This window comes from Erpetoichthys calabaricus, chromosome 4, assembly GCF_900747795.2.
Source record: "Erpetoichthys calabaricus chromosome 4, fErpCal1.3, whole genome shotgun sequence".
Taxonomy (NCBI): domain Eukaryota; kingdom Metazoa; phylum Chordata; class Cladistia; order Polypteriformes; family Polypteridae; genus Erpetoichthys; species Erpetoichthys calabaricus.
Window position 1 is genome coordinate 135,816,389 of NC_041397.2, and position 19,341 is coordinate 135,835,729.

The 19,341-nt window shown below is 38.2% G+C and overlaps 1 protein-coding gene across 3 annotated transcripts in view; it reads left to right on the forward strand.

Moving 5' to 3' along the window:
- Positions 1 to 19,341, forward strand: part of cdkl5 (cyclin-dependent kinase-like 5) — a 520,592-nt gene that overhangs the window by 146,982 nt on the left and 354,269 nt on the right. For all 3 annotated transcript variants that reach the window (XM_028799820.2, XM_028799821.2, XM_051927101.1), the window contains one exon: positions 5,367 to 5,592. In XM_028799820.2, the coding sequence (XP_028655653.2) occupies positions 5,529 to 5,592 (64 nt within the window). In that variant the 5' untranslated portion in view covers positions 5,367 to 5,528. The remainder of the gene's footprint in view (positions 1 to 5,366; positions 5,593 to 19,341) is intronic.

A 19,341-nucleotide genomic window follows, 5' to 3' on the forward strand; every position in this document is an offset into this window, starting at 1 on the left:
CCCGCGTGATGAAGGAGTTGTCGCTTGTTTCTGGAGGGGCTGAGGAAGTGCCAATCAAACCGGGGCAGCTAAAAAGTGCGGTTACCCGGAGCGATATGGTGCTAATGACGCCGCCTCCTAAATTACATAGGACAAAGGGTGTGCAAACAGCAAAGAGGCTCTCTCTTCTTCACAGAGAGCCTCACGCTGTGCACAAGCCCCAGAGAAAGCAGGAGATCCCCGAAATAAAAAGAGGCTCTCCTGACAAGGTAAAGAAAAGGGCGGAGAGCAGTAAAGCGGCCGTTAACCCTTCCTTGGCAGAGGAGAAGGTGGAGCTGACCGAATTCCCGAGATGTTTCAGGTCTCGGGAAGAGAGGCCACCAGGAGGACGTCGGCGGTGCTACAACTGTTGGCAACCGGGCCACGTGTGGCGAAGTTGTCCCCGGAGGACAGGGGAGCGGTGGGAAAGAAGATACACCATTCCCCCAAGGTTCGCCGGGGGATCTAGACAATGTAGCCAAGGTCCGGATGATGCGTTCTCCTGGAGGCGGACGTCCCTCGCGGGGCTGGTCGCTTCGCCCCAGTTGGCTTCGCTAAGGGGGGGGGCAATTGTGGTGGATTGCCAGCTTATTTCTCCGGCCCTCACCCCCAGGCCGCCAGGAGGAGCTCTCCCAGCAGCATGGACATGCCCCGAGTTCCAGCAGGGCCTCATGGACTATGTAGTTTTTATACACAGCCCTGCTGGATACCTTGGGGGCCACCAGGCGTCGCTGTAGGGGGGCTCGTAGGCTCGCATGTGCCCTATAACCCGGGAGTACATTATGGTCACGTGACAGGAAGAAACGACGTGCTCCCGGGTTGAAGAAAAGGACTGTTTACCCTGACCCAGAAGGGAAAAGGAACTGTGGACTGTTGAATGGGAACACCTCCGGGTCAGGGTGTATAAAAGGACTCTGGGAAGCCCAGTACACTGAGCTGAGCTGGGAGGTAGGGTGGCAAAGTGTCTGGGCGAGGAGGATTGGTGATTGTAGAGAGAATTGTGATTTATGAATAGTGTGGTAGGGAGAGTGCTTGGTGCACTGTATAACAGTAGAAAAATAAAATATTGTTGAACTTTTACCTCGTGTTCAGAGTGGTACCTGAGGGTTCAAGAGGTGGACAAAGCCACTATCTGTCACACTGCATACTTGGTTAATAAACCTTACGTGCCCAATAGGCAAGATTATACATTTTTGACATTTCAGTGGAAATAACAAACTTTTATCAAACAATCTGAAAATGCTAGTCTGAACAGAAACCTTTAAAGTGAAAACTACAATATTAGATTTTTCCATTTTAGTATAGACCCAGGTTTTCTAGAAACTTGACTAAACTGGAGAAAAGTTGTCAAGACTAAGGTGGCTGGAACAAATACTAACGGGTGAAGCTTGAATATTTTAAGATATTTGTTGTCCAATAGCACATTTTGTAATTAAACATTTTCTCCTTGAGCCCGTGAATTAGAAAATGAAGCCATTCAGGCATATTTGGGGAGTTAGTTAATTTTTTTGAAAGTAGGAGCTTTTAGTATAATACATACAGCACACCTTTTAAAATAGCATTTTGAAATATCATGTACTGTAGTTAAAAATGAAGCTCAATAGGCTTGGGTGGCTGAAATAGTTTTCTTAGACAGCAGATTCCAGTTCAAGTGACATATACAGTAAATTTCATCAATTGATGTACTAGAATTAGTTTTTAGTGGTGGAGGGTCTATAATGTAGGTAACTGTAGTTAATAATTCTTAAACCTACATTTTTTGAAAGAAGAATAGTACTTTATGGAACATTAAAAACAACTGTATGTTGGAGAGTACTTGCATGTGTGTGCAGCTTCTTCCCAGCCTCAAGCACAACTCTGCTGGCATTTCAATAACTTGTACTGAGGATTTTTTTTAATGTTAATCATGTCTGTCAGACATTTGAAAATGGCAATATGGAAGTTGTAATAACCTCCCATGAGGTAAATTTGAAAGAATTAATTGATCAGTGGTTGAGGTAACACAAAATATTTTTGTGCTTTAAGACAAATAATTTTGAAAATTTGGCAATGCTTTTAAAAGGAAGGTTTTGGAAGGTTCAAGAATGTGTACCATGCACTCTATTCAAGAAACTGCAACAAAAACTGAATTTGTCTTGACGAATAAGTGTTCCAAATGTCAAGTGGAATCAGTCCACTGGAAGCAGAGTTGTTTGATGCTGACAAATTAATAGAGGAACACATGGACAGACACACATATATATACATGCCAATGATAATAGGTGCTTTTGCATTTTATGCAAATGTTCAAAAAACATTGTTGTCCAGACCATAAAACTGTTAGCAACTATGATATGTGATTTGAATGTGACAGTCAGTATGCTTGTGTTATTTTCTGTTGGTTTTGGTAACTGATGGGAAACAAGTGGTAATTCTCAAAGATAATTTTGTTAACACAACTCTGTGGGTATCCTATGGGGCTGCAGGTTTTCACTACTTTTTATAAGAAAAAAAGGAAATCTGAAGTGTATCATCATAGACTATGAATTTTTGTTTAGAAATATAGTAAAAAAATAGTTTTAAACAGGTGATTTTACACTACTCAGAACATGAGCTGGTGGAGCTTACATTGGCATCTCAGTAATTATTCTGGAGTAAAAAGTTTCAGGTTATGTGTTGCTGTAAGAATAAGGGAGGTACAGTATGTGTCCTGTTTAGAGAAGAAGCACATTCCTCCAGGATGCCAGATGACAGCTGAGACAAGTTTGGTTGACTTACTGTTGAATAAAGTAGTACCTCAAGCGGGCGGTAGTGGGACCTCAGGAGTTAATTATTTCTAGGTCAAAAAAGAAGGCTAAGAGCAATGGGAAGCTACAGACCTACTGACAAAAGTTCCTCAGTCTAGCAGGAGGCAACCTGAGGGTTCTTTATGTAATTTATGATTCATTACTGCTTTTCTAGGAGGATAGATATCTTGCATTTAGTCTAGCCCTTTAAATAAGTGCTAAGGTTCAAGACTGCAGAGACACCTTGCACCACTAGTAGGAGGTCTTGCTGGACTGTGTGAGGAGCTTCAAAAAACAGTCTTAACCCAAGAAATCGTGGGAAAAAATTGCCTCAGAAGAAGTATCTGGCTGAAACCGAAAGTGCCATTTGGATGTAACTCTAGTGAGCCTGGAGTTGGGAGTGGAGTGAGAAAGATGGACTTGATTGATGCGTGCAAGAAAGTTCAAGAATAGTGAGAGGGTTGAAGATATGAGTGGAAAAAGACCTTAGAAGAAGTTCTGTTAAAGTAGGCAATGCAACAATTAGGAACACCTCTGTATAGGCAGGCCCAAGGCGCCTAGAGGGCTTTTTTGTGCCTGTTGTGTCTTATACTTTTGGCTCTTATAGTCTGTACCTTTCTGATTATTAATTTATTTTGTTTTCTAATTTTTTTAATCTTCTTTGGCTTTATTTCTATCCAGGGAGTTCTAAATAAAATTATATTGACTTTTCATGTAACAAAAGAACTAGTGGTGAACTTTTAAAAAGGTTTTAAGAACACTAACTTTTTACATCAGCAAAATTCTCTAGGGTCTGTTCTGTCTGGGGCAATAAAAAAAGTTAAGAGTACCACATAAATCAACGATCCTTCTCTACAGATCAGCTTTTGAAAACGTTTTGACCTTCTTCCCACTGTGTCATATTCTAGTATCTCTGCTGAGGATAAAAATGACCTAGAGTGGAGTGCACTGCTTCTAAAATCAAGTTCAACTTCAAAATCATTGGAATTTGTACAGTGATATTCTTACTTGCTTTTGGGATGCCGTTTCTCCCACTGTATTCATTCTACTCTTAAGAGATTGACAAATAAGACCCCAAACAATATTATCTGACCTGCTCCACCGTATCCATCCTTTGTTTACTGTCCTTCTTTATGGTAGTTTGTGTGTCTATTAGGTTTGATAAGTATACCAGTAACGGCACACTGCGCAATACACTTGACTTGAGCATTCATAGTTTTCAGACTCTTTCTCTGCACATTTAGCATTCATTTGCTCAGAGGTTGATGCGCTTACTGCTTCCTGAGCAGCTGTTCTTTTCTCCACCCTAGCAGCCCGCTTCTTATCTTCTTTCGTAGGCATCTTCTCACGTTAAAACTGATTAAGTCAGTGTTTGTGTTGCAATTACTAAGTACATTTTCCTTAATTTTTCACTTAAGCTGGCACTTACTGTAAGTCTTCAATCTGCCTCAAGAATGATTTAAGATATGAAGAGGTAGGGGAAGTGACAGCGAAGGTGGTAGGGAATGAGAACGGTGCCCGTATGCATGCGCCGAGGGTTGATTCTACAATAAAATAAAATAAAAATAAAAAGAGGAATAACATTGGAGGTCAATCATCACCCCGAAAGCAGATAGTGGACTTCACGTAGTATATGTGTACCAAATTTCAGGTCAAAAGTTCAAACGGTTTGCGAGCTACAGGTGATTTAAAATTCTGGACAAACAAACGGACAGACACGGTAACGTATTATATAAGAAGATTAACGTATCATCATAAATTGACAGATTACTTTGATAACTGTGTCTTTAATTATTTTGTTAAACTGAATAATGTGGGCTGTTGGGGAAACATTATTATTCTTATACTTACGTTTATATATGTGTTGACAGTTTATTTATATAAGCTTCAGCCAGTCAAGCTCCATGCAATTAATCATGTCATGGCAATAGTAAAAGTACATCTGTAATTAATTTGAGTTATATGATATTAATCTAGTTTTGGTAAAAGAAGATAACCAGTTGGGATGTACTGTAAATTAGTGACAATTATTTCTGCTTATAAATTGTGAATAACTCAAATCTGGAATGATCAAAGGTCTGTGTCAGATATTCCTTAATCTTTTTATTGTATGAGGTAAAGTTTTGCAAATGGTATCCATTCTTAAACATTTGGTTCTGAGACTTTGATTCTAGTGTTCTTGCTTCTCATCCATCCATCCATTTTCCAACCCGCTGAATCCAAACACAGGGTCACGGGGGTCTGCTGGAGCCAATCCCAGCCAACACAGGGCACAAGGCAGGAACCAATCCCGGGCAGGGTGCCAACCCACCGCAGTGTTTCTCAAACAGTGTTTGCAATTAATTAACCTGATTATTTAATCTTCTTTAATATGTTTGCTGTCACTCTTATGAACACTTAATGAATCCTATTACTGTACATTTTTGTACTGCATCTTTTGTAATAGTGTACCAACCTGAGCCTAGTGAGTGTGGTGTATTGTGCTGTTACTCTTATGTGATGGTCTAATAATTGTGTACCCTTACTAATATATTTGTGAAAACTATCGAGTACATATAATTCTTGTGTTTTTGTCTGTTTTAGGTAGAATCATTTAAGATCTAGTCACTAAGAACAGTTAAGTATGAAGACACTCCAAGCAGTCAAAGTGATTTTTTCAAAGGCAACTGGGCCCTGGTTACTACGTTCCTAACACCCAACACTGAGCTGTGCTTGTGGACGTTATTGTAGCTGGAATTTGTATTCATGAAGATTCCTGACATTGGTAATGTGATGAATAAATTTGAGGTCCTTGGGATTGTAGGTGAAGGTAAGTGCATGCTTTTTATGCTGTAATTGATTGAATTGACAGGCCCAGAGTTTTACAATCTTAATGCCCTGGAGACCAAACTATCAATACTGGTCAAGGTGCTTCAGGATATCTTGTTAATTAGTTTTATGACTTTCTCTGAGCTCTGGGAGCAGCTGGTACAGCAAAATAAATTGGACTTGCCCTCCCTGCATTTTCAGAATTTACTCATACTCTTCCATTTTAGAATAATAATAAAAAAATCTAATAATAGAATACTAGGTCACATTCCTCTCAGTCTCAGGTGTCCTGTCCCAGTTCTAAATGACTGGTAAATTGTGGAGCTTTGGCACACTGCTAAGTTAATTCTTTCTTTCTTTCTTTCTTTCTTTCTTTCTTTCTTTCTTTCTTTCTTTCTTTCTTTCTTTCTTTCTTTCTTTCTTTCTTTCTTTCTTTCTTTCTTTCCTTGAACTAAAATTTTACAAGATATATTAAGAGAATGAACTAACTTGTTATATAGCAGTTTTTAGGCTAAAGTATTTCATGTTTCTGTATTTTTGTAAGTAAAATGAGTCACTAAATATTTTCCGCATATTAAAATGACCGCTCATTTTTGTGTGGATCATTACATAATGGATATTTTATTTACTGCATTTGGACTCAAAAAAGATGATTAGGGGCTTTGTACATGACAAATAACAATTTGTCTAAAAGGTTTTGGCAGTGGTTTCCTAGAGTTAAAATGTTCCTGGCTTTGAATTAGAGTCAACATTTTATTTTATTTTTTTTTTTATTTCTTAATGAATATTTTTTCCTTCATTATTTATGTCCAAATATATCCAGAAAATGTAGACTATGAAGCATATTGTCTCACCACATTGTAATAAAAATGTACCTATTTGGTCTCAAGTCCCTCCTTTCCATTTTTAAACATTTGAAATCTTTATGTATTGACCATGAATTAACTAATAGTCACTCAGCAAGGTTTTTTTTTAAAATATTGGACTGTAAAACCACAAAAATGTTTTTCATACTGTAATATCTGGTAACATATTTAATTTTACCAGTTTTCTTTGGAAACATAGAATTTCCAGATTATGGGCTACATAGCTATGTCTCTTCATCAACACATTTTTGCCATTTGGTGCTGATTCCTGATTTCCTGCTGCTAACAAATTATTCACACAGAGTTTTTAGTGTCTTCAGCCTGTTCATGCATGTTGCTTCAATGCTCCAGGGCTGTTATACTTGCTATTCCAATCCGTCTTTGACCTTAATTAAAAAAAAAAAAAAAACAGCAAGAGGGGGAGAGACAGAGAGAGATGTTCAGTGTTCATCTTGGTTTTAGCAGCTTATAGCTTTTGCTACTACTTTAAATTAGTATGAGTACATAGGAAGAGAATGCAAGTGCAGTGCCTGTGCAAGCCTGGTATTAAATGGGTAAATTAGTCTTGTCAGCATAATGCAAGCTAAATCTTTAGAACCGAATATGTTTTCAGGACACCAAGATTCAGTCTGAAAATAAAAAAAAAAATGTAAAAAGTGTCAGAAAAGAACAACTGATATTTATGTGGTATAAGTATCAGCCTTATAATATCCTCAACACTGAGATTAACAGAGAAGAATCCCTAAAGTACACTAAGAATAAATGAGTGGATGTACATTCTTTCACTCTTTGAAATTGGGAAACACCATTTAGCAAAGTACAAAAATTCAATGTTCAGTGTACTATATGCTTGGAGTGAGTTCCAATTATTGGTCAGTCTTCAGACAGTGTCAGTTTCCCATGCTTGATATATCAAATACACGACAGCTAGTAGTTGTCATTTCATTTCATGTGTGCTCAGGCAGCTCACCTTCACACCCAACTGGCCACACTCATACAGTATTTGGGAAAAAGTGACATTTGATTTATTGCTTTTGGGCACAGTAAACAAATTTCTTACTATAAACTAGTGTCAGACTCATCATGGACAATGTCAGTGGATTCATTACTTAAAACTAATGTCAAATTCTTCTGTACTGCATAGCTTATATAGGTAGCTCTAAATAATAGACATTTACTGTTTTTTGTCTGAAGATAAATGCTGCCTGCTAGACTACAGAGCTGAGAAAGTCTTATATTAGAGATGGATGTAATAAATGCAGCTACTCTATAGGTTATATTATAAGACATGTTTTCTATAGCTGTGGTGGGCTGGCACCCTGCACAGGGTTTGTTTCCTGCCTTGCGCCCTGTGTTGGCTGGGATTGGCTCCAGCAGTAGTTAGGATAGAGCAGGTTGGATAATGGATGGATGGATGGATGGATGTTTTCTATAGTTTTACAAAATTGTTTGACATTACTATTTTCACCTTTGAATTCCTGACTGATTATTATTTACTTCATTTTTGGATTATAGGAGATTGTGGTTTTTTCTCCAAAGTGTTTTGGGCTTTAACAGTCACTTTACTACAAAGATTTTAGAAATTATTTCATTAGCTCTCTTTTTGGGAACTCCATCTCTCTATTTAGTATTCCTGCCATGAAATGTATAAGGTTATTATATCTAATAGTAGTCCTGCATTAGGTAAACTCTGAAACTGAACACAGTGAGTATCTTTCTGGGTTGGTCTCACTGTATAAATTCTTATGACAGCTAAGATCTTCAGATAAAGTTATTTTAGCCAGGGATGCTCCTGTCAGGTTTTTTAAGGCCGATACTGATCACCGAGTTCATGTTACTTGATTGGCCAATTCTGTTTTTTTTCTTTATTCCTTTAAAAAACTTTTATACACTAATCTGCTACATAGCCAGACACATAGAAGTCTTATGTCCAATATTACAGTGTATTTTTTATAATTAAACTATAGACTACAGGTGTTAACTGTTCATTTTTTATTAACAAAATGAAATTCTGTAGACTTATTGTTCAGTGACCATAAAATACAAAAATAAATAAAATTTCCTTAAATACTTACTTTCACTAATAAAATATGTAGAAAGATATATATCAGGGGTCGCCAACTCCGGTCTTGGAGGACCACCGAGACTTCAGGTTTTCATTACAACTCTTTTTTTAATGAGTGCCCAGCTTGTGCTGCTAATTAACTTCTTGTGATTTCATTTTAATTGAATTGCTTTTTTAAGATTTGTTCCCCTGAATTTCTTCATCGTTCCTCTGAATTGCTTCATTTCTTTCCTTACTTGGCACCCAAACAGAAATGAAATGTGAAGTGAGGGAGCCAACAGAAGACCAACTAAGTCAGGGCCTCAAACTCCAACCAATTTCACTCCAAGCAGTTGTTTAATGAGGTGCCAATTCTTGTTGTTAATTAAACCCGTTCTTTAATTGCATGGCTTGTTGCTGCTCTCATGGTGCATTAGTAGACATTTCTGAAATTGTTGATTTTCTCTTTCTAAGAGGACTGTTAAAATGTTTTTGGGGAACTGAGCAGATCAACATTCCTGAGATCCATCATCTTTCTTTATTTTCAGATACTGTATGATGGACACCAGTTGTTTTGGCTTATTTTGTATCTCATTATTGTTTGGTTGCTAATTAAGGAAAAAGAAACAATTTAGGGGTCTGAGTCTTTAAGAACAAGTCAATTAAAATGAGTTCCAAAGAAGTTAATTAGCAGCAAAAATAGGTCACTCATTAAGAAAAGGGTTAGAATGAAAACCTGCAGCCATGGTGGTCCCCTGATATATATAGCATAAAAGAAAATAATATTTTATAAATTACAAGCTGTCATATTGTTTATTTTTTTGTAATATACCTATACAAGTCATATTTAATAAAAGTAGTTTTCACAATTTTGCCAACAACAACAACAACAACAAAAAAAAAAGTCTGATCACCAACAATGATTAGATGGCTTACAGGGAAGAGATTTGCCTTCTGCCACATTTTTATCAGGACAGTACCTTAACCCTTATTATCAACAAAACCAAAGAGATGGTCAAAGGCTTAAGGAAGCAGAAAACAGGCCACACTCCCATCTGAATCAGGTGGAGATGGTGGAGAGGACAGTAACTTTAAAATTTCTTCGAGTGACTTAATTACCAATGACCTGAAGTAAGCACAACACATCTTAACTGTTGTCTAGAAGGTAAAATGTAAAATGTTTTTACTTTCTTAGAGGTTTATGTAGTACTAGGGTGTTATACCATGTTAGCCATTATGAATGTAGTGAGAATTTAAGCAAAATTACACCTTTTATTGGCTAAAAGGTGTCATTTTGCTTGACTTCTCACTATATTCAGAGATTTATGGAAAGACTGTCTGTGTTCATCTTTGTTCACCAGCTTCTACAGGTTCACAGTGCACTTTCAGAGCTTTGTAAGCAATATCACTCACAACATTTTGAGGTCTATTTGTTGGTCTACATTTATGTCATAATTATTTTTTTGAAATCCTTAGAAAGTCATATAAAATAACTCAAAAGAAGGTAGTTTTGTGCCCTGCATAAATAATCTATAAAATTAGAGAAATGTGAATTGCATAAGGCTTTAATTTTCCTTGAAGTTATAAAATTTCACAATCAAGTACAGTATTAATATTGACAAAGCAAAGGTAACTTCAGTTTTGGATTTTAATTTTCCAAAAAGTCTTAAACAGTGTAAGGGATTGCTGGGACACCCAGAAAATGGACGGACCTGAGGAGAGAGTTTGCATAGGGCATTATCTGCCCTGGAGCATTAGATGGCAACCCCCCTGGGTTGCGGCATCGCCACTGTTTCCCACAGAGTATCATGGTAATTGGAGTTCTTTGACTCAGCCCTGTTTGGTGTTGTGGGTGTTGCCAGGCGGTGCTGCGGGGACTGGGGAGCCCTACTTTGTGGGGCACCATCCTTGCCCGGAAGTGCACCCCGGCCAAGCCGTCAGGACACCAGAACTACTTCCGGACATTGCTTAAAAGGAGCTGCCTGCCACTGCTTAAGGAGGCAGAGTTGAGAGGAAGATGGACAAAACTTGATGGGGGAGGAGTGGAAGTGGAACGACAGAGGCAAAGAGAAGATAAGAAGACAAAGTGCTGAGAGCTTTATTTTTATTATTGTGATTATGAACTGTGCAGTGCAGGTAGGAAATGATTGGGAAGAGTTTCCCACTGCCAAATAAAATCCAGTGTTGTGCTGGAATTTGTCTGCGTCTTTTTGTGTCAGGTTTGGGGAGCTGGTTTTACTAACTGTTACTTCACTTCATCAAAAATTTCAGTTAAAATTTCAGTTCCTAAGAAATCTACTACAAATATTTGCTGGACTCCCAAAGCTAAGCAAGCTTTTGTATCATTTAAAAGAACTTTTTACTCAGGTTTCCATTCTTAGACACCCCTATGGTAATCCAAAAACATTTTCAGGTGAGTGCAATAATATGGAATGGTTCAGTTACATTTTGGTCCCTTTTAGTTTGGAATTTGGTTCTTTGCTTTCGTTTCTGTTTGATCACTTAAAATGGTCTTTGTCCAAAAATTAATACGTGTTTAACACTAAAATCCCTGAAGCCTCGAAAAAACTCGTAATCCCAGCCCACCTTAAATCCCTTCACACCTCTCCATCAGCGTGGATTCTAGTGTTAATGCCAAGGATGCATTGCAAGTTAAGTACAGTATAGTAGAACCTCAACACATTTCTTCTGGACAATTTTAGGCATTCAGCATGAGTACTGGCATTAAAGTGGCAACATTGCTTGGAACCCGTTTTCCCCTATGTATTACATATTTTCTTTTTAATTATTCCCTAAAATAATTTAGCACTAAAAAATAGGTACTGTTGAAAAATTCTAAAACTGGTATTTTTCCTGTGTATCATACCTGCCTTCTAATCCATCTATCCTTAAACAGTATTAGTGAATATCAAGCTGCAATGAAGTTTATATTAAACACAGATTTTATAGATTAAAATCATTTCATAATGTTACTTTTTATAAAGTACAGATGTACTTATTTATTTTGCACACATATTTATTTGCTTTGGTAATCTGAACATATTTTTTCATTGCTGATCTTGAGAAAGGTGTTATTGTTTTTGATTTACTTTGTTAACATTATTGAAATTGCTAAGCCAAGTATTTTGTCAGATCTGTGCTTTTCATGTTGTGGTTAAAGTTAATTATAGATTTCAGAAACCAATAAATCCTGATTTATAATTTTAAAAATTAGGCACATTCTTTGTGTTGATTATGCATGACTGTCAGAGGTGTGTCAGACATTACCTCAAGTGCTGAGATGTTAGGTTAACTTGGTGTGCTACAGGGGCAAAGCACACAGCTCCATTTGTAGAAATTGCAACATTTCTGAGAAGCCCCTGATGTGGAAAATTGTCTTAAATTAGCAGTTTTGAAATAACAGAAAAAAATTATAAAGTACCAGGCAAATTGATCTGGGGGGAGGTCTTGCAATTTAATAAAACACAAGTAATTGATTATATGTACAGTACAACTAACCAAGAAACTCTGAAGGAATCTTTAAGAAGGCAGATTATCCATATTACTAAACGAGAATGGTAAACCAGATGGACGCAGGGACATCCGGACATGGGCCGTGGACGCAAAAGACGTACTGCGCAGGCGCCCCTACAAAACCCCCCTTCCAAGCAATGGAAACCGGATGGAAAGCAATGTAAAATAAGAAATGAGGCGCCGCGCCCATAGCACACAGAAAAAAGGAGTCAGACGCCGGCGCCGCACACAGCGCAGCACGAAGCCCATGGCACACGAAACGGAACACACACAAAGAAGAGGATTGAGACCCACGACACACAAAGCCCCCCTCCAGTAACTGAAATGAGAAATGAGGCGACGCACCCCTAGAACACCAAAAAGAAAGGAGTCAGACGCAAGCGCCACATAGCACACGAAACGCTACGCACACAAAAAAGAGGATTCAGACCCACGACACACAAACACCCCCTCCACTAACAGATAAAAAAAGTGAGGCAACGCGCCCCTAGCACACAAAAAAAAAGAAGTCAGACGCGAGCGCCACACAAACCCATTGGACACGAAATGGGACAGACTACGGACATAGCACACGAAACATACACAAAAAGGAGGATTCAGACCCACGACCACACTAACATAAATAAGAAATGAGACACAAAGCCCCATTACTGAACAAACCGTCCGTATTAAACATACATCATCTAAACACGTTCAAATTATGCAGCATAGGTCGATCTCATTATACTGATGCACTATTAACCGTTCAACCACAGAAAAGGCTCCATATTAACAGTGAGTGCGATCCTCCTTATTACTTATCCATATTTCTAATGCTGAAGAACAAACAAGTCATGAATTCACGATCACGGGTACAAAACGATACGGCTCGAGTGATGGGACCAAACACACGAACCCGCATAAAAAAAAACAATACACGTCGGCGCCTACAACGCGCTTCTGAAACCCCGGAAGAAAAAATGTCTCGGCTCCAAAAACGCAAAGCTCAACTAACACAGTTACAGAAACGAGCGCAGATGGACAGACACAATGAACGTAGACGCATGCAGCGTGCGTCTCAAAGTGCTACATCGAAACAGGCAAGGGTTCAAAACGAAACACCTCGAGTCTCACAGATACAAAAACGGCAGCGAAGGTACAAAATAAATAACGCAGACGTCTACAACGCGCATCTGAAATGCCGGAAAACAAGCAGGCAAGGCTCCAAAAAGAGAAAGCTCGACTAACCGACATACAAAAACGGACAAGACTCAATACAAACAATGAACGCCGTAAACTGCAACGGGCTTCTCACACAGCACAGGCAAATCGATTACAGCTCCAGAATAGCACGTCCCAAATCCTGCACATACAACGACGCGCCTCTCAAACGGCACAGACAAAAGATACACGTCAAGGACATCAACAACAGACACCTGCTAAACGATTGCGCCAGTTAGCTGACAACGCGTTCAATAATAAGTCCACTATTCATAAAAATTCATTGGGATTAATGAATGTCATTTGCAATCATTGTCATTCACTTAACTTCCCTGAAGAAACAACTGGCAATACAAGTAATGAATTTACACGTTGTTGTCATAAGGGTCAAATTAGACTGCCTCCTTTACATTCATATCCTGCATATCTACAGAAGCTTCTAACTAACGAAGTACCTGAAAGTAAAAACTTTATGAACTGCATTACATCCTACAATAGTTCATTGCTTTTGCATCTAATGGCATCCCAGTCACTTACTCAACACCATTGATAAACTTCTACAAACACTGATGAATAATAATATTCCCTTTGGAGGAAAGGTACTTTTATTAGGAGGAGATTTTAGACAGTGCTTAGCTATTGTTCCACATGCCATGCGCTCAGCTATTGTTCAGGTCCACCTTTAAATACGCAGGACAATTGGCATTGCTTCAAAAGATACAGTTGGTACAAAACATGCGCTCTCCAGATCCTGAATATAACAATTGGTTATTACAACTGGGAGATGGTACACTCACCAATACAGATGAACTTCACCCAGATATTATTACAATTCCTCAACCCTTTATCTGCGACGACTTAGTTACAGAGATATTTGGAACAGCAATCTCATTACACCAAATACCCCTTTTAACACAACGAACTATATTATGTCCAAAAAATATTAATGTTGATCACATTAATAACAGGTCATTCATTACTTCCTGGAGAGGCACAGCTCTTTCTAAGCTCTGACAAACTTGACTCTGATGACGACAATGACCATCTTAATTTCCCCTTAGAATATTTGAACACTATTAACCCAGCCGGATTACCACAACACAATCTTAGCCTTAAAAACGGAACAATAATCATGCTATTAAGAAACCTTAACACTACATAGGGTTTATGCAATGGTACACGTTTAGTCGTCAACACCATGACACACAATGTTATTCAAGCAAAACGTCTTACAGGATCACATGCTAACAATACTGTTCTAATTCCTACAATTGACCTTACAAGTTCTGACCTGGAATTACCTTTTACACTTAAACGGCGACAGTTCCCCATTAAACCTGCCTTTGCCATGACCATCAACAAATCACAAGGACAAACCATGGACAAGGTTGGCATCTACCTCTCTGAGCCCGTTTTTGGACATGGACAACTTTATTTGCTTCCTATATGCGTCATCTACACCTTCACACTATGCTACTCATTCATACATCACGCTCTATGTAATTTCCCAAAAACCAGGGGTTGGCGAGCGAAGCGAGCAGGGGGCGGAGCCCCCTAGTTTTATATCTATCCCACAAAAATAAATAGGAAACCAAGAAGGCATCAGAGTTAATCAGTGTAATCAAATTACAAGAATAGATCCAGAACACACCAGGTTTCCAAATGAAGCATTTTATAGGAAAAGACAGGTTTTGCATTCAGAACTCAACCTCTTGACAACAAAAGAAACAGAACAACTCATTTTTAAATCACAACATCAGTACTATGAACATGGAGAGAAAAATAATTAGATCTTAGCACAACAGATCCACAAGCAGGAAGTTCGCAGTGCAGTATCATTAATTACCAACACAGACAGAGACAAAGTCATTGACCATAAAATTAAAATTCATACATTTAGAGACTACTATAAGTGCTCATATTCTACTCAGTTTAAAGAAGACAATACACAATCTTATGCATTTTTGGATGTATTACAGATACCGCAGCTACCCGAGCAGAGGAATCAGATAAACCTCTGACACTCTCAGAATTACTAGATGCTATGAACTCACTTCAGAGTGAGAAAGGAGTAGGCCCTGATGGCTACCCTGCTGAATTTTATAAAAATATTTTGAATTAAGGTAGCCCCCCCCCCCTTTTATTAGCAACATTTACAGAAGCCAGAGATGATAAAATTGTATCTCAAACTCTTCGACAAGCATTAATTACCATCTTTTCTAAGAAAAATAAGGACTTACTACAATGTGCATCGTACAGACCAATCACACTTCTGAATAATGATGTTAAGATACTTTCCAAAGTTCTAGCTAGAAGGACTGAGACAGAGCTTCCTTCGGTAATATCACAAGACCAAACTAGATTTATTAAAGGCAGACACTTAGCTTCCAGTCTTTGATGTCTATTTAATATAATATATTCACCCACAAAGTCTAACACACCGGAGATATTATTATTGTTGGATGCAGAAAAAGGATTTGATATGGTTGAATGGGACTACCTTTTCACTACATTCTACAAATTTGGGCTTGGACCGAACATGTGTGAATGTATCGAATTACTGTATACCAGTCCAGAAGCTTCAGCATGTATTAACATTGTTGCAGGCTACTTCAAACTAGAACATGGCACTAGACAAGAATGCCTCCTGTCACCACTGCTATTTGCAGTCATTATTGATGCTTCTGAGATAAAGGGGGATTATCAGAAAAGGACTTGAGCAGAAAATATCACTATATGCAAATGATGTGGTACTATATATAGATCCATAAAATACTGTGTCTGCAGTCCTAACAGCATTAGCAGAATTTCTAAAGATTTCTTGACTCAAAATTAAATTGAATAAAAGTGTGCTTTTTCCAGTGAACTCTCAAGTACACAATATTAGGTTGGACACCTTCCCTTTTATCATTGCAGATTAGTTTAAATACCTAGAGGTAAATATCACAAGTAAACATAAAGCTGTTTATCAACAAAAGTTTGCTATCTGCATGGAATAACTTAAGCAAGACTTGCATAGATGATCTACCCTCCATCTCACTTTAACTGGAAGAATTAACATTGTCAAGATGAATATCCTTCCTAAGCTTCTTTTGCTATTTCAAAGCATCCCCATATACATTAACAAATCATTTTAACAGTTTAGGATCAATCATGATTTTATTTATTCGGAATTCAAAACATCCACGCATCCAAAGGGCGACCCTACAAAGACCTAAGGCAGAAGGTGGCATGGCTCTACCTAACTTTCAGTTTTATTACTGGGTGGCAAATATACAAGCTATAAAAACCTGGACATTGACATAAACAGATGAACATGCATAGTCTTGTTCTGCAATAGAAATAAAATCCTGCAATACTTCTTTATATTCCTTGCTTTGTGCCCCAGTAAATGCAAGTTATCATCAATATACTAACAACCCGATTGTGCTTAATTCACTCATAATATAGAACCAATGTAGAAAGTACTTCAAGATAGAGAAGCTTTTATCTGTGGCACCGCTGCAAGATAACCACCTTTTTCTACCCTTTCAAACGTACACAATTTTTAATGTTTGGAGATTTGTACATAGACAACATCTTTGCATCCTACTAACATTACACTCCAAATTTAACTTTCTATCAACACAATTTTTCCACTATTTCCAAATTAGAAACTTTGCTAAACAAAATCTGCCCAATTTTACTCACTTCCCATGTACTTCTATTCTGGAAGAAATATTGATACGTCTTGAAGACAGCATTTCTATAATATATAAAATCATTTTAAAGTCCCTTCTTTTCAAAGATTCCGAGAGTACAGTGGGAAAGGGACCTCTTACTCAACATTTCAGAAAAGTAGTGGAAGGTAGCCGTGCACAGAATTCACTGTAGCTCCATATGCGAAAGCATACAATTATTCAACTTAAAATCTTTTATGAAGCACATCTGTCTCATTTAAAATTGTCCAAAATGTTTCTATGGCAAGATCCAACCTGTGAACATTGCAATCAAGCTCCAGCCTCATTAGGCCGTATATTTTGGGCATGCACCAAATTAACATAGTTCTGGACCAAAATCTTTAAATGCCTTTCAGACAGCCTTGGTGTCACAATCTCTCCTAATCTACTAATAGCTGTGTTTGGTGTAGTACCAGATGGGCTTAAAGTGGAGAAGGACAAACAAACTGTAATTGCCTTTACTTCACTATTAGCATGTAGACTTATCTTGCTCAACTGGAAGAATCCTAGTCCACCTAATAAATGTTATATACCCCTTGAAAAAAATCTGATTCTCACTAAAAACCTGACAGGATCTAATCATTAACATTTTAGAATATTTATGTATATTGGGGAAAAGAATTCTCTCTTCCTTTTTTTTCTACTCATAAAAGTTTTACTCTGGCTGTTGGCCTTGTTCTCTTTCTAATGGGTAGGGGATCCATCGAATTTAGTTTTTATCAAGTTTGACTTGCTTGTATGGAATGTTACTTGCTTTCAATAAATTCAATAAAATGGAAAAAAGTAAGATGTTTCCTTTCTTCATTATAATGTACTTCAACTACTTTCACAATTAAAATGAGACTAGCAAAATACCCGCGATTCGCAGCGGTGAAGTACTGTTTTAAAATTTTTATTAAGAAGAAAAGTAGACCTTTTTAAACTGAGGGAAAATATACCAATAATTATTTGTTAAGGATCTCTTTGTATACCATGTTGTCAGTTCGGCCCTCCAGTTGTAATATGTCCAAGCTGTGCGCTGAGCTTACTCTTGAGTATGCAACATATAGTTGGCCATGTGAAAAGCAGTCTTGCCACAAATCAATGCCAACCTTTTGTAGGGTCTGTCCCTGAGACTTATTAATTGTCATTGCGAAGCAGAGCCTTACTGGAAATTGGAGGCGTTTGAATTTAAATGGGTTTCATTGATAACTTCGCATCCAGCTTTTGAGAGTTTAAACATTCATAAACATCAAAGTGTCCATTACTCAAATCGTCACCTGTGAATCTAAGATGTTTAAGAGGCATTGGCGGTTGTCCAAAGGTGTAAAATATTTGGCCATTTCGGTACACTTCAAAGCGACAACCGAACAATTCAGGGGCATCCATCAACTCACATGCAGAACCATAGGTGAAGGGCTTAAGCATTTCACTCTTATAGTGCTCCTGTGTAGTATAATTATCTCCTGTACTGTCATCAGTCCACATCTTGAACCTGTCCCAGTCATTCAATACATAAGACACAATGTTCCTCACGGATATCAAGAGTGAGCCTGATATGGCCGTGCAATATGTAACACAGAGAATGGAAAAGGCAGTCGCCATCTCCGGGCATGGAAACCACTCGGTAAGTGACAGTTCTTTGATCGATGGTGATCACCTCAATAGACATGTTAATGGGGGTACGGTTGGAAAGATAAAGGAAATGGGTACCTGAACAATGTAAACTAAGTCTAAAATGCCTACACAATAATTATAATCGTAATAAACGAACAATAAAACAGCGGAGAAGCCTTGGATTAAATAAAAAGGCTGCAGTTATCAGCAGGGAGACGTGAATACCGTGGCGAAGCAAGGAAGGGAATGAAGAGACCGGAGCGACGGACGGCATTATCTAGGCAGGCAGCCAACTACGTGGGAGGCATGGGGATGGGGGACCCAACGCTGCCTCACACGGCGACCGAGCTGCAGGCTATGGATGTATATATGTACGTAAGTAGGATTCAGTTAGCTTTGGGAACCCGCGTACCAAATTTCTTGAAGATGGGCCCATAAGTAACAAAGACCGTTGGAAAGTTCAATATGGCGGCCGACAGTGGCGTCATACCACCGAAATAAGTACATACATTGGTTTCGGTTAGCGCAGGGAAGCCGCCTACCAAATTTTGTGAAGATGGGGCCATAAATAAAAAAGTTTAACATGGCGGACGTTGTCGACTGTTATGACCATTACGCGTAGAATTTCCTGCTTAACTTTTGTAAGTAAGCTGTAAGGAATGAGCCTGCCAAATTTCAGCCTTCTACCTACACGGGAAGTTGGAAAATTAGTGATCAGTGAGGGCTTTGCCTTTTATTAGTATAGATTCTGAGTTCAAATATCATTACAGCACCTAAAAAAACTGATGTAATTTTGGGAAATTCTGGTGTTT